This window comes from Acinonyx jubatus, chromosome E1, assembly GCF_027475565.1.
Source record: "Acinonyx jubatus isolate Ajub_Pintada_27869175 chromosome E1, VMU_Ajub_asm_v1.0, whole genome shotgun sequence".
Classification (NCBI taxonomy): Eukaryota; Metazoa; Chordata; class Mammalia; order Carnivora; family Felidae; genus Acinonyx; species Acinonyx jubatus.
In genome coordinates, this window is record NC_069397.1 from 35,593,458 (window position 1) to 35,617,321 (window position 23,864).

The 23,864-nt window shown below is 50.2% G+C and overlaps 1 protein-coding gene across 2 annotated transcripts in view; it reads right to left on the reverse strand.

The window, feature by feature from the left end:
- The window catches only part of IGF2BP1 (insulin like growth factor 2 mRNA binding protein 1), a 45,411-nt gene extending 26,921 nt beyond the window's left edge, over positions 1 to 18,490 (reverse strand). For both annotated transcript variants that reach the window (XM_027034004.2, XM_027034003.2), the window contains exons 1-2: positions 17,908 to 18,490; positions 16,599 to 16,659 (exon numbers count right to left, since the gene is read on the reverse strand). In XM_027034004.2, the coding sequence (XP_026889805.1) occupies positions 16,599 to 16,659; positions 17,908 to 18,082 (236 nt within the window). In that variant the 5' untranslated portion in view covers positions 18,083 to 18,490. The remainder of the gene's footprint in view (positions 1 to 16,598; positions 16,660 to 17,907) is intronic.
- Positions 18,491 to 23,864: the final 5,374 nt, after the last annotated feature.

A 23,864-nucleotide genomic window follows, 5' to 3' on the forward strand; every position in this document is an offset into this window, starting at 1 on the left:
ATGGTCTTTTTTTTTTTTTTTTTTTTAATGTTTGTTTATTTATTTTGAGAGAGAGAGCCAGCGAGCAGGGCAGGGGCAGAGCGAGAGAGGGAGACAGAATCCCAAGCAAGCTCTGCATGGTCGGGGCGGAGCCTGGTGCGGGGCTCGAACTCACAAATCCTGCGATCATGACCTGAGCCGAAACCCAGAGACGGACGCCTAACCGACTGAGCCACCCAGGCGCCCCAGTGTGAACATGTTGTTTTAAATGTATGTAGCACACATGTACTGTCCCACATGTGCTGATTCCTGTGCTAATAATGTCGGAGACAAGCAGAAGGGAAAAGGCAAATCTCCAGAAGAGACTCTGAAATGAACCACACAGCCTTCTCCTTCGAAGGCTCTGTACTATGTTTAACGTGCTCCTGGCCTACCTGGAGGCAGAGAAGAAGGGTGGGGTGAGGGATCGCTAGGCTTCTTATGGGACCAAGGACACACACATGCATGCATGCATGCAAGCATGCGCACACGCACACACACACACACAGCCCGTAAGCCAGCACTGGGAAGTTCCCGTTAAAGGAGATCAGGTTCATAGACTGAGCAGGAGAGGAGGAGTAAGCCCCTCGAGGCTGAGAGGGTCCTCAACCAGTCACCTCCACTTGACAGTTGGAGAAACGGGGGCTCAGAGAAAAGGAAAAGCGCCTTGGCAGCTCTAAGGTAGAACTAGAACTCAGCTCTCCTTCCAGGCTGGCGTATGCTCATCTCCCCAAACCTTGCTGCTTTCTCTCTGACAAGAAGTGTTAACACAGCAGAAGCCTGTATAGCCCCCATGTCAGCAGCAGGAAAAATGCCCATATTCTGTATGGCTAAGTGCGTGCCAACTGGCTTTTACTGCATGCGGCTCTAATTTGGGCACAGGGTTTAACTCACAGAAAAGCTAACTATACTATAATACGGCTGGATGACTGTCAGAGAAACGTTAGCAGCGTAAGAGGGTAGTCACCAAAAATTCTTGCGAATTTTCGTGTACGTCTAGGGACAGGCGAGGAAGCAAAGGTGAGACACGGAGCAGGGGAGGCGTTCACTGGTGTTAGCAAGCAAACCTCAAAGACGAATACTTTGCTCAATTCACTCATCTTGGAAATACATGGTTTGACAAGACAGCCCACGTTTTTTTTCTTGCCCATCTGGGCAGCACCAGAGGAAGCCAAAACAGAAGCTCTGAGACAGTGGAGCTCTTTCCAGACAAATTTCAAGTCCGCCCGGGGCCAACTGCCTCTCCCTCCCTCCACCTTGCTCTCTGCCTAGAACTGTTGTCTTTCACCTGAGTGGTTCCTAGAGCAGGGGGGGGGGGGGGGGGCGTGAGCTCTATCTACACCAGTAAGTGTGAGGAAGGGGAATCTGGGGATGGGGATGGGGATGGGGATGGGGAGGTGGGCAGAAGCAGCCTTCGGAATAAACCTACTGTGCAGGGACAAATGATAACGAGGTGACCCCCGGCGAGCAGCGCAGCCTTCCTAGTGGAGGTAGCGATGGTGTGGGATGACAAATGAACCATCACGGGGGCACCTGGGTGGCTCAGTCGGTGGAGCGTCCGACTTTGGCTCAGGTCACGGTCTCGTGGTTCGTGGGTTCGAGCCCCGCGTCGGGCTCTGGGCTGACAGCTCAGAGCCTGGAACCTGCTTCGGATTCTGGTCTACCTCTCTTTCTCTCTCTCTCTCTCTCTCTCTCTCTCTCTCTCTCTCTGCCCCTCCCCAACTCGCGCTTTGTCTCTCGGTCTCTCAAAAATGAATGGATGCTAAAAAAAAATGTTTTTTTTAAAGAAAAGAAACGAACTGTTGCGGACATTGTTCGCCACCTTCTTCAGGCTAGCAGTGAGACCTTTCCAGCATCTTCCAGCACATTACCAGTGGGGTAGGCTAATATACTCTTAGAGGGAGGGCTAGAAAGACTATTTCCTGCCCTGACCGCACGAGGGGTGCAGGCTGAACTCTCACCCTCCGGTGGGGGATCTCAGCATTTCTCCAGAAAGCTTAAGGGCCAGAAGATCTGGCACTCTGGGACCCAGAGACCTGGCTGAGGACGGAACTGGGGCTCGGTGGAAAGCATCATGGGGCATGCCTTGGGAATGGAGAGAGGCTGAGCCTCTCCTCAGCAGGGAACGGCAAACCTGGAGAGCGCAGTTCAAGACAAGATTTTGCAAGGGGGGGGGGGGGGGGCTCTCAGAAGCAAGGAAGAGGAAACTAGACCAGCCTCAAGAGAAATCAGTCTGCAGCAAGTCCATTCCACCCGGAAGGGAAGAAAAGACCCTATGGGTTTAGCATTAATTCTTGGAATCGCAAGTGCTCCCTATGAAAGGATGTAAATGCCTCCCAGTACACATTTTTACAAATGAACATTGATCATCCTGTTAGTGGCAAGGGGCGCTGGCTGGGTCCCTCCTGCAGGAGGGTAACCACCTCAAGGGGATTCACTCCTGTCTCCCCTCCGGCTGCCGGCCAAGACCTGTTGTTGGTAGTCGCAAACTTCAGGAAGCTGGTGTTTGTTTCTTCCTCGTGGGGTGAGTAGTTCATCGGAACAACTCTCCTCGGACACGGACACCCATCCTGCCTCTCTACCCTTCCCCAGCCCAGGGCAGAAGGACCGCGGCCGGGGTGGGGTTGCACCGGCGCGTCCCAAGATGGTGCAGCAGGCAAGGTCGCAGGCCTGCCAGGAGCCCCAGGGTGGCGAGCGGGGCCTTCCAGCGAGGAGGGCCGAGGAGGGCCGCGGAAAGCGGGGGCAGGCAGGGCAAAGGAGAAAGAGGTGCCTGGGAAGGGCGGCAGCAGCTGAGGGTGGGGGAGGGCTGGCAGCAGCTGGGGGGGAGGAGGGGAGCCCTCATGAACGGGCAATTGAGAAGGCCTGAGCAGCTGAGCGGCCGCGCTGGCGTCGCCGGGCCTGCGCCCCACGCGGGCGGCCCCTTCCCCCAGCCCCTCACCTCGCCCAGGGAAAGCTGAGCGCGCGGCCTCCCACCCCAGCCGCTGGGTGGGCCCTGTCGGCAGAGCTCAAGGAGGGGGCAGGCGATGCCCCCGGTCCCCCCCTTCCCAACCCCGCCTCCCCCGTCGCAGGCTCGGCAGTCTAGAATGTTCTGCCGCCAGAACCCCCTCGGTACCCCGACTCGCTGGGTCCCGCCCGGCCCAGGGTAGGGGGTGGGGTGGGGTGGGGGCCTCGCCTCCCCGGCGGGGCCCAGAGGGGGAGGGGACAAGCGCCCCCGGGCTGCCGGGTGGGGGTGGGGACGGGACTTTGCCCTTTGTCTCTCTCTCCAGAGCCACCGGCCGAAACCCGACCCCATGAGCGAGCCAGGCAGCCAGCGAGGGGCAAGCTCCCCCTCCGGGGTCCTTTAGTAAATCCAGACCCGACCTCCCTGTGGTCAGGGCTGTGACTGAGGTGGTCCTGTGGGGGAGGGGGCTTCCCGCCTGCAAACAGGCCTGCAAGCATTTAAGTGGGAACCGGTTGGGGGTAGGGGGCCGGGAGAGGGCTGGAAGTGGGGCCGCAGAAGCTGGAGGGGAGAAAATGGCCCGGGAGGCGGCATTCCTTAGAGACCTCGGCCGGGCTGCGGGAGGAGGCAGGACCAGGCCAGGGAGGCCTCCCACCGAGAAGGCAGGAACTGAGGCCCGGGAGTGGGCTGGGCTGGGCTGGGCTGCGCTGGGGGCACGGAACGAAGGGGCCTTCCGGGCCTGGAGAATAAAAGACCCTCTTCCCGGGGCGTCCCAGGAGCCTCCTCTGAAATGTTACAATCGAAGAGTCATACCCCCCATGCAGCGTAGGGCATTCGTCTGGGGGTGAGAAGGACCTCCTTTGTCTGCCCTCTTGGGGTGTCATCAATTCATGATAATCTGATTAATAACTCACATTTGCCCGGTACTTGAGAGTTTACAAAGTCCTTTACACTCGCACCTCCTAGGAACCCAGAACAGCGACAAGAGGTTGACTTGAGCCTCTGAACCACCACAGAAGACTGTTTTATTTCCATTCTGCAGCTCAAAAACACAGGCCCAGAGAGGTTAGGTGACTAACTCAAGGTGACGCTAGCCAGCGAGTGTCGCTGTACGTGAAGCCTGCCTCCTGCTTGTCAGCCAAGGGCAGGTACCTGGGTTCTTGCCTCAAAACATACGTAAGCTATGAATTACGGTTCTGTAGGCTTGTCACAAAGGTCAACTCTTTGTCCCTTCCTGCTAGGAGGAGGGGGGTGGGTGGGAGGAGAAGCGTCTCAATCCCTGCCCTTCCCCCCAGCCTCCTATTTTCTCCCAGTTGAACCCAAACAAAGGTGGGGGAGGGATAGGCCACCGGCTCCTGGGCTGGTGCCTACCAGAACGCCACACGATGGAGGCCCTTGTAACTCAAAATTGTAACTCAAAATACCGACACGGCTTATTTCATGGGGTTTCACGGAGGCATTAACGTTGCGCGTGTTTTCATTTGCCAACCTTATGCTCTTCCCCCCCAAAAAAGCTCAAAGTAAGATTCAATTTCCTTTTTAATATTTATTTATTTATTTATTGGGGGGAGGGGCAGAAAAAGGAGGAGGGGCAGAAAGAGAGGGAGAGAGAGAATCCCAAGCAGGCTCGCACGCTGTCTGGGCTCTATACAGCACAGAGCCTGACACAGGGCTTGATCCCACAACCCCAGGATCATGACCTGAGCCTAAATCAAGGGTCGGACACCACCGACCGAGCTACCCAGGCGCCCCAAGATTCAGTTTCTTTGAAGCGCTAGGGTGCCTGGGTGGCTCAGTCGGTTCAGCATCCAACCTCGGCTCAGGTCATGATCTCACGGATCCGTGGGTTTGGGCCTGAGTCGGGCTCTGTGCTGAGAGCCCAGAGCCTGGAGCCTGCTTCGGATTGTGTCTCCCTCCCTTTCTGGCCCTCCCCCACCCAGGCGCGCGCGCTCTCGCGCTCTCTCTCAAAAAGAAACATTAAAAAAATTCTATTAATAAATAAATAAATTCCTTTGAACTGTTAAAAGATCACCTGTTCCCACCTTCTTAGAAAGCTCAGCCTTAGAGGCAGAAAGGCTTGGGTGTGAATCCCAGTGCTACTCCCTATTCAAGGTACTGACTGGGTATTGACCGGCTAAGTTAACTTGAACCACTCAGAGCTTCAGCTTCCTTCTGGAGAATGAAGATACCTGCACAGGGTTCTTATGAGAATTCAGCGAGGTGACGTCGGTTAAATGTGAACAGATACTCCATAAATGCTCCCTATAATTGTCGAAGGAATTCATCTTTTGACCCCAGTCGCCTCGAACAGAACTCTGGAGCAAAGAAGATGCTCAGTGAAGGAAAGAAACAGGGATATGTGCCCTACCCTGCCTGAGGCCTCCTCACTACAATGCTACCTACCCCTCTCTCCTAGATGAACTGTCTTCCCATCAACATCTATCTCCCTGTCAATCCATAATGCTCTCCTTAATCCGCTCCTATTTTGTCTGCCTATCCTCCAAAACACAGCTTAGCTCACTCAAAGCCTCCCTCCTCTATTTTATTAGTCCCTGAGGTTGTGTGCCTCCCATTTTAATACGTAGTCTCTTGGCCTCTGCTGTCCCACAGCTTTTCCTGGATCTGAAGTGAAAATGCTGGAGGGCAGAGATTTCATCTTGTACCTCTTTTGTGCAGCACCCTCTCAACCCTTGTTTCTCTCCCCCACCCTGAAAAAGACCCAATAGTGCTAAATAAAAACCCAATAATTAGTATTTAATGCAGCGCGGTGGGGGGGGGGGGGGCAGGGCAAAGACTCCATTTTATATAGGATGAAGAGGTGACCACCATGTAGGAAAATGCAAAACTGGCAACAGTTGAAATCCCCCAGAGAGGGGCGGGGGGGGGGGGTGGTTTCTGTTCACTGGGTACAGTTTCAGTCCTGCAAGATGAAAAGAGTTGTGGAGACGATGGCTGCACAACACTGCGAATGTTCTTAATGGCACTAAACTGCACACTTAAAAATGGTTACAATGCTGGAGTGCCTTGGTGGCTCAGTTGGTTAAGCATTTGACTTCAGCTCACATCACCATCTCGTCCAAGGTTCGAGTCCCACATTGGGCTCTGTGCCGACAGCTCACAGCCTGGAGCCTGCTTCAGAATCTGTGTCTCCCTCTTTCTCTGCCCCTTCCCTGCTCATGCTCTCTCAAAAAGAAATAAACGTTAAAAAAAAATTTTTTTAAATAATGCTTACGATGCTAAATTTCATGTTACGTATGCTTCACCACATAAAATTATTCTTTAAAAATATTTAACTGACTTAAATTATTTTATTTATTTTTTCTAACGTTTCTTTTTAAGACAGAGAAAGACAGAGCATGAACAGGGGAGGGGCGGAGAGAGAGGGACACACAGAATCTGAAACAGGCTGTAGGTTCTGAGCGGTCAGCACAGAGCCCGACGCAGGGCTCGAACTCACGGACCGTGAGATCATGACCTGAGCCGAAGTCGGACGCTGAACCGACCGAGCCACCCAGGCGCCCCTGACTTAAATTATTTTAAAATAATTATTTAAGAGGCACTTGGCTGGCTCAGTCAGTGGACCATGGGACTCTTCATCTCCAGGTCATGAGTTCAAGCCCCACTGTGGGCTTAGAGCCCACTTAGAATTAAGTAAATAAAAGGTTAAAAATAAAAAGCCAAATTAAAATATCTAAAATTCTTTTTTAAGGTAAAAAGCTGAAATTTGAAATTACAAATATTTCAGAGGTACCAAACTTCACCGCAAGATGCAAGCAAGCTATCCCACCAGTCTGTACCATCGTGTTAAAGATTTTCTTATGCCGCATTTGGTTGTAACCGCGTATCTTTAAAATCTCTCCATCCCCCTGCAGAAAACGGCTAATGCCAGAATGCCAGAGCACCCCCCCCCCCCCCACGCCCAGGCTAAAGTTGCTGACCATGGGATGTTCTGAAGAGACCGAAGGAGCCTGGGCCTAGACAGGCATGGCTCTTCCTCCAGTTAGAAGTTTAAGTTTAGTGTGTCGCCTGGGCGGCTCAGGCAGTGAAGCGTCCGACTTCGGCTCAGGTCGTGATCTCACAGTTCGTGGGTTCGAGCCCCGCATCGGGCTCTGTGCCGACAGCTGAGCCTGGAGCCTGTTTCGGATTCTGTGTCTCCCTCTCTCTCTCTCTCCCCCTCCCCTGTTCACGCTCTGTCTCTGTCTCAAGAATTAATAAACATTAAAGAAAATTTTTTTTAAGAAAAAAGTTTCAATTCAGCAAACTACTCATTCAAGATAGCCCAGCGAGGTGCAAGGGTAGGAAAGTGAAAGATTATCTCATGAAGACCTAGGATGTTTGGGAAGATCATTTTATTCCACTGCCTGCCTGCCCCCAGCTTACTCTGGACAGGTCTCACTCTACCCTGTTCTAAAAAGCCAGCAGCGGGGCACCTGGGTGGCTGAGTCGGTTGAGCTCAGGTCATGATCTCACAGTCCGTGAGTTCGAGCCCCGCGTCGGACTCTGTGCTGACAGCTCGGAGCCTGGAGCCTGCTTCGGATTCTGTGTCTCCCTCTGTCTCTCTCTCTGCCCCTCCCCTGCTCATGTTCTGTCTCTCTCTGTCTCAGAAATAAGTAAAAACATTAAAAAAAAATAAAAATAAATAAAAAAGCCAGCAGCAGCGGCAGCCGCTTTGGTTCAAAATGGTAATGACCGTATTCAGGAAAACCCTCTGGGTAAAAAAGCTAGTCAGCTAGCTAGATTTTTTCCCTTCTTTTACGTTCGGTAAAAAGTTGCTGGTGTGGGGGACACTCCAAAGAACTCAAAGAAAATACTCTTCTGAACCCTGCTGCCTTCCTTCCCAAGCCAACATCCTCTGTCTAGTCCTTGCTCAGAACATACTGGCTGCAGCCACCAACAGCCTAGTCTGCAGAGGATCATCTTTACTCTTTAATTTAGGGTTCTGTCTCCAAATCCTGCCAAAGCAAATGCTCTATTACAGACGGACTTCTCCCAAGCAACTTAGAGACCCGGAGGAGGAAGTAGAATAAATATTTCTAGCTCTGAACACACATCCTCAACAAGTTTACTCCACCCGACAGCCCCCAGCCCAGTTCCTGTCTCCCCTTATTTTCTCCTCTTCATCTTCAGAGCACCTCATGGGAAGCTGAGGAGCCCCAAGCAATCCCAGACGCCACTCCAGTAAAGAGGCAACACATATCATTCCACATCAACTAATTGTAAAAACCCTTTATAGTAACTGATTAAAGTCACAAGCCTGTTAAATGGCCAAAACCCACATCCGGATTGGAAGCCCTTCCTCTCCCCAGCCCGCTAAGAGAAGGTTCAATCCTCAGTCCCTACACTGCGATTTCGAAAGGGGCAATAGGTCTGCGCGAGCGCGTGTTTGTGCACCCTTTGAACAGGGAGCACCAGAGAGAGAGGAAGTGGATGTTGTGGGGGGGGAGTGCTCCCTTTCCAGTCCAGGGGGCCAGGGAAAGCGAGGCCATTGGAGCTTTGCCGTCTACAAGGGCCCAGGACGGGGAACAGTGTACACAGTCACTTCCCGGGCATCGAGGGATCCCCAACTCCTGAAAAGCTATTTTGTTAGCTTACAGAGAGAGAGAGAGAGAGAGAGAGAGAGAGAGGAGCGTTGAGGCAAAACATGCCCATCTCCCACCAGGTGGGGGAAGCTGCTCTCATTTCTTCCTTCCTCAGACGCTCAAGGACTCCCACTGTCCCCTTCCCATCCTGAATTCTTGTAACACTTACCTCATCGGCAGCACGAAGGTGGTTCCTCACTCACCAGTATCCCTACACCACATGCCCCTTTGATGGTAGCCCTCAAGTGTGAAATTTCACCTGCCCCGGGCTCATGGCACCAACAACGATAGAATCTGCAGCCCCCTCCCCTAAGGAATAACCAGTAGCAACATTCTCCACCATGCTCGCACCTTCTCTTCGAGCCTTTTGTCTGATGGGATGGGTAAGAGACTTGGCAGCAGGGTCCACATCCCAGGGGGTCTGGGGGGATTGCCCTGGTAAGCCTCAGCTCCCTCTCCCAAAAGGGGGCTTTTCCTTTCAACATGCAGGTTATCGGAGCTCCCTACACACAAACCCCCTGCCATATGCCTACCCCTCGTTGTCCCACGTAAACTACAGGCCACATTCACATAAGCACGCTTAAACACCCGACCTACTGCCTTAGAGTATATGCCCCAAGCCGCCAGTCCAGAGACAGAAGGCAGAGAGGTCCCTATCTAAAACAAATAACAGCAATAATAATAGTTAATGTGTAGTCACACCGGTTTACAGTTACAGAAACTGAGGCTTAAGAAGATTAACTTCTGCGGTTTCATAGTCATCGCCTGACTCCAAAGCTCTTGTTTTTTAAACACCGGGCTCTCCTGGGAGACCTTTCCTCCACAGTCCAATAGAGGGTGGAGGGAGGGACCCAGGGTAGGTCACGAGACCCTGACCTAGTAGAGCTTCCTCTCTCCTTGAGCCTCAGGAGCTCACGGTGATTCCTGTCCACCAGGTTCCTGTTGCCAAAGAACTCAGACCCCACAAACAACCTTTACACAAAACAGTTTTTCCCTGAATTCTGATTTCTCCTCTGAAAGAGTCTAACTACATCCAATCAATGAAACTATCCAATCAAATTTCACGCAGACTTAACATTTTCCATTGCGAATGGCCAAAACATCTGGATGGAGAACTAGCTTTTCAACTGAAACTAACGCTATAGGAATAAAAAAACTGAAGTTTTCCTTAACCCTCTTCTACAGAAATACTGAGAGGGTGGACTAGAATCCAGGGAACAGACATGGTGTGGGAAACAGGTCCCCTCCTGTCTCCTCTCAGAGACAGTTGTCCATTCCCTTCCCCTACGCTAGGAGCGAAATTCACACCCATCCATCCTGACAGGTCCCTTAGGTGCCTCGAGCCACCTAAATGCCACTTGTCTAATAAGCAGACTTGTCCTTAGGGACTTTGAAAATATCTGGACATACCAGTCCAAAATTCTTCTCATCATCTAGCTGTTTGCTCTGTCACTCAAAAGCAGTTTACTGATGGGTCGCCATGCTCTATGCTCTCTGCCATACAACTGGGAGACTGGACTTCTGCGACAGGACTCCGGACCCTGGAGGACTGGACTTTTGCGATGCGACTCCATTTCTGGCCCTGTCTGTTCCGTACAGTTACATTTCAGTGTCTTGCAATCAGGTTTTCTCCGACTGTATCACAATGATGAGGTAGGTGCAGACCTACTTTTCTCCTGTGATTTACCCGTAATCAACATACATTTGATTTCGGTGACCTGTCTTTAGGATGAAAACTTGTTTGAACCTGCTGTGCCTTTCATTCCTTGACTATTTATTGCAAACCTACTAGCTGCGAACATAAGGCCTTACAAAGCTGGCTCTGCTTGTTCAGTATCAGGATGACCCCTCCCACTCACTAAAAAAGCACGTAGGCCTCTTTGAACAAAATCTGAGGGGACATCCAAGTTTTTCTATCGGAATGGAGTTAGCCAACTGGAGACTGAGTATCTTCCTGCTGGCCGTGCCTTCCTTCCAAGGGTATGTTAGCACAGACGCTCCCCCGAAAGATGTCTTCCTAGCCAAATCAAACTTTTTATCAGTTAACCAAAAAAGGCTGCACTCTCTCCAGTGCATGTTTTCTGAGACCTTTCCTTGCTTCTGTTTTGACAGGCATTTTAAAAGGTATGGGCGAGGAGAGGAAATGTGCTCCGCACAGGTGGAAATGGCGCGCAAATTTTACGTTCACATGAAGTCAAACCCCGGGCTGAGGCCCTGAGAAAACTCTTCAAGGGCCAGTCAGTGGCCCACTGGAGGACCTGTCATCCACCTTTTACCCCGGGGAACAAAACCCGTCCTAGAAGCCCGGGTGACTACCATTACTCCCTTTTGCGGTTGTTTCCCACAGCCTTTGGAGCGTGGAGCCAGTCCATTTTCTAAAGATTCCTGGACCCTGTTGACTCTTCCAGTCTTACGCCCCATTGCCAAGGGGCCTCAGCTACTGGGAGAGGGCCACAACAACCACATGCACCTCCATTTTCTCTCCACCTCTCTCGCCCTTTTCTCCTTCCCCACCCTCCCTCCCCAGCCCTCTTCGCTCCTCCTTGGCCTTTTGCTTCTGCCTTGGAGTGGAAAGGTCTAGGGACAGCCCGGGCGCTGGAAAGGGCTGCGCCCAGAGCCTGGGACCGCTCCACGTGGGCGAGGCTGGGGATCCGGGGGCTCTCAGGTCCAAGGCGAGGCTGTCTGGCCGCGCGCCGCGGCCGGGGGTCTCGAGCAGGGAAGCCCTCCTAGGAGCCCCCCCCCCCCCCGACCCCAATCCCCGGGCCTGCGGGCGCGCCGGCGGCCCCCCTCCCCCCCCCCAGGAACGGAGCGGGCGGAGATTGCGGGCGGGGAAGGCGTGGGGCAGCGGGGCCAGCGCGGGCCCTCCAGGAAGCGCAGCCGGCGCCGCCGCGACTTTCTCGGCTTTTTTGCAAAAAGGGGAAGGGCAGGCGGGCAACCCCGCCGGCAGAAAGCGCCTTGCCCTTCGCCCCGATCTCCCACCCGTCTTCGAAAGCGCCCGCCTGCGACCCCCTCTGTCCCGTGGGGCGCTGTGCGCCTCCGGCCGCCTCTCTTTAAAAAGGGAAGCGGGGACTCCACCCCAACCCCCATCTCTCTTTCTCTTTTTTTCCCCCGTCTGGAATTTCCAACCCGGGACTAACTCGTCTGATTTCTCCAGTCTCCCCTGCTGCTGTTGCTTTTTTTTTTTTCCCCCTTACCCTCCTCTCCCCTCTCCCTCAACACTCCCATCCCAAATTCTAAGCTGCACTTTCTGGAAGGCATCGGCCACGTTTTAGGAATCTTTATAGGGGGCGGACAGAGAACGAGACTGGATTCAAATCCTAACAGCTGGCAAAATGTCTGTTCTTCAAACGCCTCTGGTTCACACTTTCATTCTAATGACAACATTGCCACCCAAGAGATAGAACCCGTATATGTCTTTCAGCAACCCCCCCACCCAAATCTCACACAGCATTTGCTGGTCTCCCCACCCACCCCCCTTTTTACTCAACCAAACCAGATCTGAAATTGTTAAAAATATTTTATAATTGTATCCTCCCTAGCCTATCTCAGTGGTAATCTTTGTCAGCTGGCTGCTACACATTAAAGTATAGAATAAACTCTTAAAAAATAAGCCTTAAAACTACCCAAACACATGACATAGACTCAAATGATGTATATTAAGGTAATTTGAAAAGATTAGAAGCTCAGAACCTTTGAATCAAGATTTTTCCAACTGCTAATGTCATGTATTTCATCTCTGAAACATAATTACAAGAATGTTTTGCTCTTTTTCCACCAAAAGCTATGCCATTAAAATTGTACATTTGGAAGAGTTGACTATACTTGGAATAAATTAGCGATGGGAATTACAACTCTTCCCCTCCTTTCCTCCAGAGTTCTCCATCGGGGAAAGCACTGAAGTAAAATTTCATCTTTTGACTTTGGGTCAGAAAAGAAAAGATTCTAGCAACCCACAACTCTTCCAATGGACAGTCAAACACCACTGTCCTTACGAAAAGATCTTCAAATGCTGTGCCCTAAATGGCAACAAGTGAAGGGTTTCTCTGGCAGCGAAGAAAACATAACTCACGAATTTGTAAGGTTTACATGCTAGGTGGAAATTAAGTGAGAGTGAATTGATTTCCACCTTCCCTCTCCAAAGAGTGCAGAAAAATTTAAGAATCAACCATTTTTAAATTTATATCAAGGCAAAAAAAAAAAAAAAAAAAAAAAAAGCCCTAACCACATACTCACAAGAAAACCTTTTACTAAAAGTGTGAAACTTACTGGTTTAATACAGGTCAGATGTATCTTTCAACTGCAACCACTAAAGTAAAAGTGCCTGAAAATCCTCCCACTCCTGTATTTTTTACTCCTTTGTTGTTTTTTTAAAGACATTCCCTTGCTTCTTAAACCCCTTATAATTCATTTTCAGCCCCTGAGAACAATGTTTATTAAAGACAAATCCATTTCTGAAGACAAAATCTTTTTGCTTGTTTTGAAAACATTTAGTGATCCAAGGACTTCAGAGCAAATCACTTAAAATTAAAAATAATATTTTTGCCACTTACAGGACATCCCTTTCGCACGGATTTCCAAAGCTGCTAACTTTGGGAAGTTCAACTGTAAAATCAGAATAAAGTGGAAGCCCTTTTGGAGGGTTCCCACGCTTCCGTGGCTCTGACACCCAATTTCTGTTTGGGCATTTTTTTTAGTAAGAGTTGGAAAATTAAAGGGAAAGGGGTTAGCCCGCCTCATTTTAAGTCAGCTTAGAGAAAAGAACCACCATTAACCTGCCTAGGAAAATCAATCTTTTAAGTTGAACACATTTCATGCAGAAAGGCAGTGCCCCTCTTGCATTTTTCTCTTAACAGCCAACACCTTTTATTTTTATGACAGCAGTTGACAGTAGGTATGCTGTCTTTACGTCACATTCCTCCAGAAAAAGGCACACACAATGGCAAATGAAATAAAAGTTTAATTCCCTTAAAAAAGCAAGTCATTTCCCAAGGTAAACAGGTCTAAAATGGGACCCCCCCCCTTACCTTAAGGACTCTTATGTCTCTCAAAATAAAACACATATATGAACCCCTTCCACAACTGTTTTAAAAATGCTCTTGGCTTTTCTCCGTTGTCCTAATATTTGACAGTGAATATACACAAATTCTCAGCAAAAAGCCAAAACTGTTAGCCAGAATTCCAACACTGTCTAAGAAGGGGTTTGGGGTGCCTGGGTGGCTCAGTTGGTGAAGCGTCCGACTTCGGCTCAGGTCATGATCTTGCGGTCCGTGAGTTCGAGCCCCACGTCGGGCTCTGTGCTGACAGCTCAGAGCCTGGAGCCTATTTCAGATTCTGTGTCTCCCTCTCTCTGACCCTCTCCCATTCATGCCCTGTCTCTCTCTGTCTCAAAAATAATAAATAAACGTTAAAAAAAAAAAAAAAGGAGTTTGGCTAAGAAGAGGTTTGGAAAGGTGGAAGAAATCGAATGTCACCCGATTAAAAATTAAAATTAAACATGTTTTCAGTTTAAATACATAGTGCTCGGTCTCTTGGGTTCTTAAAAAGGTACAAATTATATTCAAATAGATACAAACTTAGAACAAAATAGATGCATACTTCAGTGTCAGGGATGCTAAGGTAACTGCTGTAACCTTCTATCATTTGTCTGATCCCCCCCCCCCAAAAACACCAAGCAAACAAACAAAAAACAGGAACACATAGGATTTAGACTTTCTTGAATCTCTCAGAAATGTGTCAAGTCATATCTCATTTGGAACTGAGTGCACCAAAAATAGTTACTTCTATTTCTTTAAACAGTGAAAAGAAGAACATATACACAAAATACACATGCACAGCTGTTCATCTTGCTTCAAATATTGGTTATAGTTAATTCACTAGATCCTGTTTTTTATACATCCACGAGACCGAAAAGGCCAGTCCCAGACCAACTGAAGAACTGGTTTTCAGACAGACTAACTAAAAACACATACCACAAAATGCTTCCTTCAAAGAACTCAAAATGATAGAGCAAACGGACTTCATGCAAACAAACTTTTTTTAAATCCCAAAATTTCAAAAATTGATTCATTTGAGAAAAATGAAGGGCCTTCTCACCACCCCGCAAACACACACACACACACACACACACACACACACACACGCACACAACTGACTCAGTGTTTGAGCTCAAAAAATTATTTCAGGGGCGGGAAGAACACACAAAAGATGGAATTTAATATGGATGGGGAAAGGAAGATTTTGTACCCACTCTTCTCACAAACCCCACCCCTTCCCAACTCAAAAGGGCCCTAAGTAATGCATTTTGGAGGGAACAAGAAGGAGCCTAAAAATGGCTTGAAAGCAAACAGATGGCTTAGGGGGTAAGATCCATAAATACAGAGCACCATGGAAATTAAAGTATAAATGTTTTGGGTCCCATTTCATCACGTTTTGCTATTTCTCTTGCCTTCGATGCATTCTCTTTACAATTTAAACCATCCTGAAGCGCCAAAGGGGGAAAAAAAAATCCTACATATTTCAGAATTCCAGTTGTTCTGGATCTCTCTCATCAACACGTTTCAAACACTCAGCTTTCAGTTCAATCAGCCACAATCTTCTCAATAAATCTACTGGTGTCAGTATGCTGCTCTCATTCCCATCTCCAGGAAATGTTTCAAAATAATAAATAAGCCCTTTTTTTTTTTTTGCCCCCCGTCCTTCCGATTTTATTGCCTCTTTACTCCTAACTCTAATTGCCTTTCCAATAAGAGTCTTAGAAGCACTGTGAGGTTAAATCACAGACTCTATAAACATAGTTACAAGCCATATTGATCATCTATAGATACAATAGCTCCAAGTTACTTAAAATATCTCAAAGCAAAAACCACCGAACAGATTTTTATCTGACTTAAACTTTGCAGTTAAACTTCACAGGCTCAAACACAAAACAAAACAAAAAAACAAAAAACCAAAGCCACCCACCTACACCTTCCCACCCAGGAAAAAGGCCAGGGATTATTCTCAATGCAGCAAGTTTCCAGTGAAATGAGGGGGAGAACACACCTAGGGAGGGGAAAGGGTAACACAGGGCTCAAAAATTTCCTGGGAGCTGCTACAGGAGGGAAAACTGTGCTGTCAACATGTTTAAAGTCAGATTTGAGAGAGCCGACTCTGTTCTTATAATTTCCCAGCAAGAGTTCAATGAAAAGATCTGGAACCCCCCCCTCCATGAATCAGATTTGGGGGGAACATGATAGAGGTACCCCACTTTTTGCTTCAGTGAGAACAGAAAGGTACTGGGACACAGACACACACACACACTCTCTCTTTCTCTCTCTCTCTCTCCACTATTCATCCAGGGAGTTCTAGACCCTCCAAAGAGCCCCAGCTCACAGCCTGAACACAAAGCTCTCACCCCAGATGGTCCCCTTGTAACAATGGACTGAAGGGGGGGGGGGGGGGGCTCGGAAAGGATAGCACACAGCCAAAGCATATTCTTTGCAAAATCCAGTTGGGAGGGGAGGATGTGTGATGTGAGGGACTAAGAGTAGGGATCTGAGAAAAAAAAGGTCCTTGCCTGTTGCAGAAATACATATAAACCACAATCAATTCTTTTGGGGACAGGAACTCCAAATCCACTTCCCCTAGGGAACTGAAGGGGACCCCCCCCAATCCACTTAAGAATTATGCTAAGGGATGGGTGGAGAAAAAAGAGAAAATGAGGCCTGCTAGAAGTTGCAGCAATGCCCAGGAGATCCAACTCTTCAAAGATTTTTAGCTTCCCCATAAAAATGGCCCCATACACCTTGAATAAACTCCACAAGGCTTCTCCCCTCTTGATTTTTTTCCCTTTTACTTCTCCAAATACCATCTCTCCCAGCCCACCCCAAACCCGGCTTATTTTTTACAAGCTGTAAACCACCCATTACAAGATCTTAGCCAATCTTCCCTCCCTGCCCCCAACATCCGGAGTTGGGGGTGGGAAGGCCAGTAATGGGTTTCTTCCACTGGAGACACTATGGACCCCTTAACACAGCCTCTAAGCGCCCCCAGGTTGCCTCCCTTCTCAAAGAGCCCTTTCCTACCTTTGTTTTTTGGGGACCGAGTGTTCGATCTCTAGGCGTTTTCCTTGCAATTCGACTTTCCCTAAAGATTAAAAAAAAAAAAAAAAAAGACCATATAAGAGCTGGAACAGGAGTGTGGGGTGGGAAAGGGACGGAGAAAGAGGGGCACTCAGGAGTTCCTGGGATTTGAGATCTGCCTAGGAATCCAGGCAGTGGGTTCCGCGGCCGGGACGCGAAACGGCCGCTCTGGGAATGGTGGAATCTATAAATTCGTTATTGTGTTTTGTTAATTTTCGTTTCGTTCTGTTCTCCCACCGAGGCTGGCTGGGCAGTGGCTTGCTCTGGGAGCCGGATCCGGGAAAGGGGCGACGAGGGCGTTCGTGTGGGCGGGCTGCCTGCTCGACTCCCAGATGTGGGGAGCAGGGGCCGGGAGAGAAAGGGCCCCCCGATGCTCCCAAAGTGTGTGGCGGGGGAGGGGTGCAGAATGAAACTTTAGTTTCCCGTCCTGCCGCGGAGAGGGGCTCCGGGCGGCGGGGCGCTCACCTGTCGGGGCCGGTGGTGGGCAGAGGCCCTGGGGGAGCGGTGCGGGGCCCCGCGGGGAGGGTCCCCGGCGGCCGCGACGCGCGCCTCTCGGCCCAGCCTGGGCGTCTCGGGAAGCAGCATGGCGACCCGGCGCCGCCGCCGCCGCGCCACCCCGCTCACGCCCCACTTTCAAATCAAAATGGCTCAAGCCCAGGCCCTGGGCGGGAGGCGGGACCCCCTCGTCTCAGGTCCTGCCCGAAGGCTGCAGTCCCCACCGGGCTCCCGGGAGATCGGAGACGGAGCGGGGACCCCTTCCCCGCCTAGAAAGGCCTAGGGCGGAGGAACGGGAGCAGGGGGTGTTCGCACAGGGGGCCGAGGGGGGTGGGGTGGGGGGCGGCCAGCCTCGGATAGGGAGGGGCGGACGTGAAAATAATGCCCGGACCGGGGCCGCCAGAGTGGGGACCCCCCCCAACACACACACACACACACACACACACACACACACACACACACAGCCAATGGGGCCCCCCGCCCCGTCGGTGGGGGGCAGGGGCGGCCTTACTAAAGCCTCCAGCTTCTGCTCTGGGGCTGGGAGGAAGGGGTGAGGAGGTCCCGGATATTTCCGCGCGAGGGGCGAGTCGGGGGGATGCAGGGGGCGTCGAAGGAGGTGGGCGGAGGGTGGGTGCCCAGGCCAAGCCCCGCAGGCCGGAGGGACAGAGGAGTTGGCGGGCCAGGAGAGAAGAGGGGCAGGTCTCCGTTGTTCGGGGATTTCGTTGTGGTTTTTCCGGGGAGGTGGGCGCACTCTTACCGGAGAAAGTTTCGATGGCCTTCATCGCCCAGTGCTCGTCGGGGCAGTCCACGAAGGCATAGCCGGACTTGACCAAGAACTGGCCGCTGTAGGAGATCTTGTGCTCCGCAAACACTTTCTCCAAGTCCGCGGGGGTCACGCTCTCGTTGAGGTTGCCGATGTACAGCTTGTTCATGGTGGCGGTCTCGGGGCGGGACGCGGTCCCTGGCAAGGCCGAGCGGGCGGGCGCGGGCGGCGAGCCTCCTAGGCCGAGAGGCGGGAGGCCGGCGGCAGCAGCCGCAAACTTTCTTCGCACCCCACCCCTGAAGTTGTCCGGAGCCCGCGGCGGCGAGGGCGGCCTGAGGGCGCGCAGAGGTCGCGGGAGAGTTCGGCGAGGCCCGGGAGAAGTGCCCGCGGCGCGCTGGGAGGCGGACGACTCGGCGCTGCTCCTTCCCTTCTGTCCGAAACCCCTCCGAGCGGGCTGGTGTGTCACGTTTCTCCGCGGCCGCCCTGGCGCCGCCTCTAAATAAAATCGACTTGAAAAAAAATGGAGCGGAAAAAAAAAAAAAAAAAAGGCGAAGCCACGTGGTGAAAGCCCCCACCCACCCTGCTCGGGAAGACCCCCGACGCCTCTGGGCCCATCGGCCCTTCAGCCCGGCCCTGCCCACCAATCCCTAGCCTGGGGTGCGGGGGGAGGGGGCACTCAACTCACCCCCGGGGGGAAAACAGGGCGGCGGGGGCCGCGTTCCCGAGGCTCGGCTTGCCCCCTCCCCCTTGGCAAGAATCTGGCCCCTAGGGAGGCGCCCCGCCCCCACCCATCCCCCTACCCCGGCCCCGGCTGGGGGAGGGTGGTCGGGCCCTGAATCTCCCACCTCTTTATGGGTAAAATGTACGGTTATTTTTTTATTCGTGTGCAGGCTGGGGGGAGAGTTTGCCCACCCTACCCCGGTTAACTGCTAGCGACTGACAGGCGGGGAACGGCCGAGATAGACAAAGAGAAGCCGAGGACTCTGGGGTCTTCAGGCGGGGGTCGCGCGAGCCGGCGATTTTAAAAAGAAAGGCGCTTTTCCCCTAGATTTTTACGTGAGGGGTCTCGGCCTTCCCGGCCCCAGCCCTGGGAGACTCCCCCGCCTGCGGGGATCCGGGACCGAGGGACCCTGCGAGCGCGGGACCGGGAAGCCGAGACCGCGGGGGACCGCGGCTGGGAACGAGGGAGCCGCGAGAAATCATGTTTCGGGATTCCCACGGGGGAAGGGTGGCTCGCACCCGGGGTTCGGCTGCTGAACGAGGCCGTCTCAGGGTCCTGGGGGAACGCGCGGCTCCGGCCCAAGCTGACCCCAGGAGAGGGAGGGGTGGAGAGGAGGAAGAGGAGTGGTAGCGAGAGCAGACCCGAGCGAACCGAAGGGGGAGGTCTCAGGGAGGGAGTGACCGGGTGGAGATCCGAACGCTCCCCTTCTCCCTCCCTGACGCGGGGGCAGACAGGTGGAGTCCCCTCCGCCCGCCCCACCCAAGCCGGCGACCGCAGCTTTCCCAGCGCCGGGTTAGGGGCTCGGAACTTTGTTTGGGGTGCAGAGGTGGGATCCGGGCGGGAAGGCGGGAGAGGGGCCGGGGGCGGGGGGCCGAGCGCGAAGCCCCGCCCACGTCCCCAGGTCAGACCCGCGGGGGGAGGGGGTAATTTCCGCTCGGCGCTCGGGGAAGCGAGGGGCGGGAGCTTGGAGGAGGGGGCGGTGGCCCCTCCCCCGCCCGTTCCTGGGGAGGGGGAAGCGGATCCGCCCTGGTCCCTTTCCTCGCCTTTGACCAACTCGTTCCGGATCCTCCGGCCCCGGGAGCCCGAGGGACGGACCCGACTGGGCTAGGGGCGACACGTGGGCGGTCGCACCCCGTCTCGGCGGTGGGGGAGGGGGCAGTTCGCCGCGCGTTTCGGAGTCCCGGATAGGCGGCGGAGAGCGGGACGCGCGGTCCACGCGCAACCGGGATCCCGGGCCGAGTGGCGGGCGAGGGCAACGAGTTTCCAGCGGAGGGGGCTGGGACTGCGCCGGGGGGTGGGGGGGCGGGTGGCGGAGAGCGCGGCCCGGGGACCTCGGAGCCCCCCAGGCCCGAGGGTCGGGAAAAGAGAGGGGGAGGGACTGGACCCCCGGTAACGCCAGACTCTCCCTGCACTGGGCGGAAGCTCGGGTTTTGCTCCGGGTTCTGCGGGAGGGAGAAACAATTCTGTTGGGGGCACGCGTGCTGCGAGGGCAGGTGAGGAAGGGGGTCACTCTCCCTTTCCCCGTCCCCGACCCCATTGTCTCAGTCGCCTGCGGCCCGGGCCGGCTCCGCAACACGTGTTGGCTGCACTGATATGAATGGCCTTGGATTTTTTTTTTTTCCTTGTTATTATTTTTTGTTTGCAGAGTCAGTGAGCTGACTCCCCGACTTGGGCACACCGCTCTTCTGTCAGACGATTTTATACCGTTCAAAAAGTCGGGAGTTAAAAGACCACACGCCGCACCTTTGTCCCCCTCCCGGTTTTCCCCGCGCGCTGCAAAGAAATGGGGCTTGGGCGTGGGGGGAGGGCTTCCAACTCGGTTTTCTCCATCACCACCTTCAAAACCCACTCCAAATCCGCGTTTTGTTCTAGCCAGCCACGTGTTTGTCGGATTTGGGGGTTGTGACGGGTTGTTGTTGTTCCCCCCCCCCCCCTGCTTGGGGCAACAGAAATTAAAATACTATGAGCTGTTAGTTGCTGAGTAGAAAAAGAATGTTGTTTTCTACGCAGGAAGGTGGGCGACATCTGTATCCTACCCCCCCCACCACCTCTTCCGACCCTCGCCCCCCACCCCCCGCCCTTTCCCGCAGATTCTGACTCTTAATATTTAGTCAGCTCTTGACCGTAATTTTCACACAAACCCACGAGCTGGAAGCGGTGTCTGCCACGTAGTAGGCATTCAATAAACATTTAAAAAATGAAAGACCAGCTAATGCAAACTGCAGAGCAAAGAGAATAAAGAGGAAAATTGAGAGTCCAGGGAAAAAAAAAAAAAAAAATCTTGCCAGAATGTGTGTCTGTTGCCCGGGGACTTTTCTTGGTGATGTGTGTGGACTTTTGAAAGGGCTAAAAGATGGTCTCAGAAAGGCTGTTGTGTTCTTGGCCTCTTCCTAAATAGGAGCCCCAATCTGCTGAAATGTTTTCTGTTACATTGGGGAATAAGGCAGAGGGTCCTAGACAGGGCATTGCAGTTCCCAGAAACTTTAAGTACTGTTTCCTCCATTTAATTTAAATCTCTAAGAATTAATAGAAGCACCTCTCAGGGTTTCTCCCTGGGGAACATAACCCACTACTCTATCTCTTTAGTCCTAAAACAAAAGCAAGTTACACCCCACAAAAATTTCCATCCAGACCTCTAAACTCCTGTAAAATGCAGCTCACCTTGTCCTACCCTAGATTCCAAGGAAAACAAAAATTATGAACGTAATCATTGAATTCAGTTCACTTGTCGGGGTTTTTTTTCCCCCCATTTAAAAAATACAATGGAAGTCTAAATGTGAGTTGAAATTAGTTTCTTTTCAACGTTTTAAAATGGCAGTGGAGGAGAAGATACAAATTTGTGAAAATAAAAATTGACCAACTATTGCTAAATTGAAACTGATTAATTCTTTTAAAAATCAGACGTCTGGGTGAATTCTAATCCTCCCCCCGCCCCTGCCCCCACCAAGGGATTCTGTGTATAGTCAGAGGCTGCAAGAACACAAGAGAGAGGAGACAGCCCGGGTGAGATGCAGACCTTTTTAGCCCCCAAATCAGTTTTGCCTCAGTGATCTGGCTATTTTAGGCTGGGGTTGGGGGTACTGAATGATGCTGATTGGTGCTTCGTCTCCCCTCTGAGTGAGCCCAGCACTAAAATTAACCTGAGAGAAGGGTTCTTTCTTGTCAAGACTCACATTCCTAGGATAGGAACAGGAATGGGCCAACTTGGAATGCCATAATTTATCATTCTCCTTTTCTTTCCTTCTTGCTTTCTTTTGTTCTTAGAGACAACTAATAAACATGGTATTTGTCTTTCATATTTTTTCCTACACAGCTTTTTTGGGGAAGGCTTAATCTTCAGTGGAGAATTAAATTTAGTTTGTGAGAGTTAAAAATATAGCTGCAGGGGGAGAAAAAAAATATATATATATATGTGGCTGCAGGATAAATTATTTCTTTAATAACACTATTCTGATTATTTTATTCCACTTATTTATTATTGTTGTTACACTTTTTTGTTGTTGTTGTTCTTGTTCTCTCCCTCTTTTCCTCTTCATTTTTCCTGAAGAAGTATTTGGTCTACTTGTAAGGTTCAATTCTCTGAATCCAGAAACACTGAAACTTGACTCCATTTTAAAGATGGGATTCTGATCCATTTTCCTTCAGTGTGAACATACAAATTCAGAGAGAGAAAAACATTGAGGACAATAAAACAACTTTTTTTAAAAAGTGGATTTCCTTTTTTTTTTTTTTTGAAGTAAGAAAATCAACAATTCCATGGTCATACAATATGAATTTTATTTTTAAATGTATCTTCCCCATATTTGTTAATAGGTTTAGATTTTCTCATCTTATGTGTATATCTTCATTTTTCATTTGCTATTTTACCAGAAGTATTTCCCCAAGCTGCCTCAAAGTTTTCATAACTATCATTTTTTTGCCAACATGTAACATTCAGTCCACTAGATGTAAGTTAATCATTAATCATTATTTTTAGGTTTATAAGTTACATCAATTTCTTTTTTTTTTTTTTTTTTTTTTTACTTTTGTAAGAAGTAGTGAATAGATATTTGGGGGCATATAACTTTTTCCTCTTTTCAATGAGCTCACTTGAATAAATCCCCAGAATATATACTGCATTTTTAATCTTACATTTATCAATGACTTTCTTTTTAAAAGTTCAGCATATTTTACAAAAGAGAGGACACAAAACCTGGAAAGCAGTTAGGAAGGAAATATATTAAACTAGAACTTTTCTGTATTTTATTTTCAAATGAATCCTAATCAATTTTGAAACAGAATTATGGTTTCTATGAAATACAGAAAAAGAAAAAAAAATCACATTTATTGACACATGGCTACTTAGACTAAACAGTTTTTGGAGGAATTTGGTTTTTTGCTTAGTTTTTATTTATTTTGCTGCTGTTTGCTTGTTTTTGTCCTTGTTAATTGCCTTGGGATATTTTGTTTCTTCCTACAACTTGAAGTCTTGGTGTGGTTCTTTTAAATGCCTATAAACTTTGAAAAAGTGTAAATTAATCCCCATGTAAAAGCACATGAAGCATTTTCTCCTGTCAAATAAGTAAGGATAATTATGTGTTTAAGATAACTCCTAAAATGTAAGGGAGTTGTAACCAGAAAAGGAAAATTTCCTCCTTCAAATTATTATAGAGAAGTATTGTATGTTTAAGACCTTAAAGAGAAATGTGCTTATTCCAGAGATAGAAAAGACTCAAAGAGAAAAGAGAACTTTTAAGAACAATCATTTGTTTTCCTATGGGTCACGTAGCCTATGTGACTAAACTGCTCAGTTTTTTGTTTTGGCTCAGGTTTGCAATGTAGAAAGCTTTAGATAAGGAAGGGAATCGTTTATTTTATTAACTTGTTAAAAATGGATGTTTCCAGAGTCAGTTTGTGAGTAAATTAAACTATACCACACTAGCCCCTATTGACACATGTACAAAAAATGGTCAATAACATTCATCACACTACACTAACACTGCCTTTTGCATTTTTTTTTTTACTCTAAAATCATTTGGTTAAAAGATAATGAACAATTTTGTTTAGTCCCTCTTTTGCACAAAGTGCAAAATGAAGCACAGGTTATTTGGAGGAAGACTGTATAATTCAAGAAAAGACAAGGAAATGTTATTTTCCACAAATTATAAAAAGCAACAAAAGATTATTGGAAATATTATTTAAAGTGGAAGTAATAAGAAGAACACTTGGTACTTGAAATCCACATGTCTTC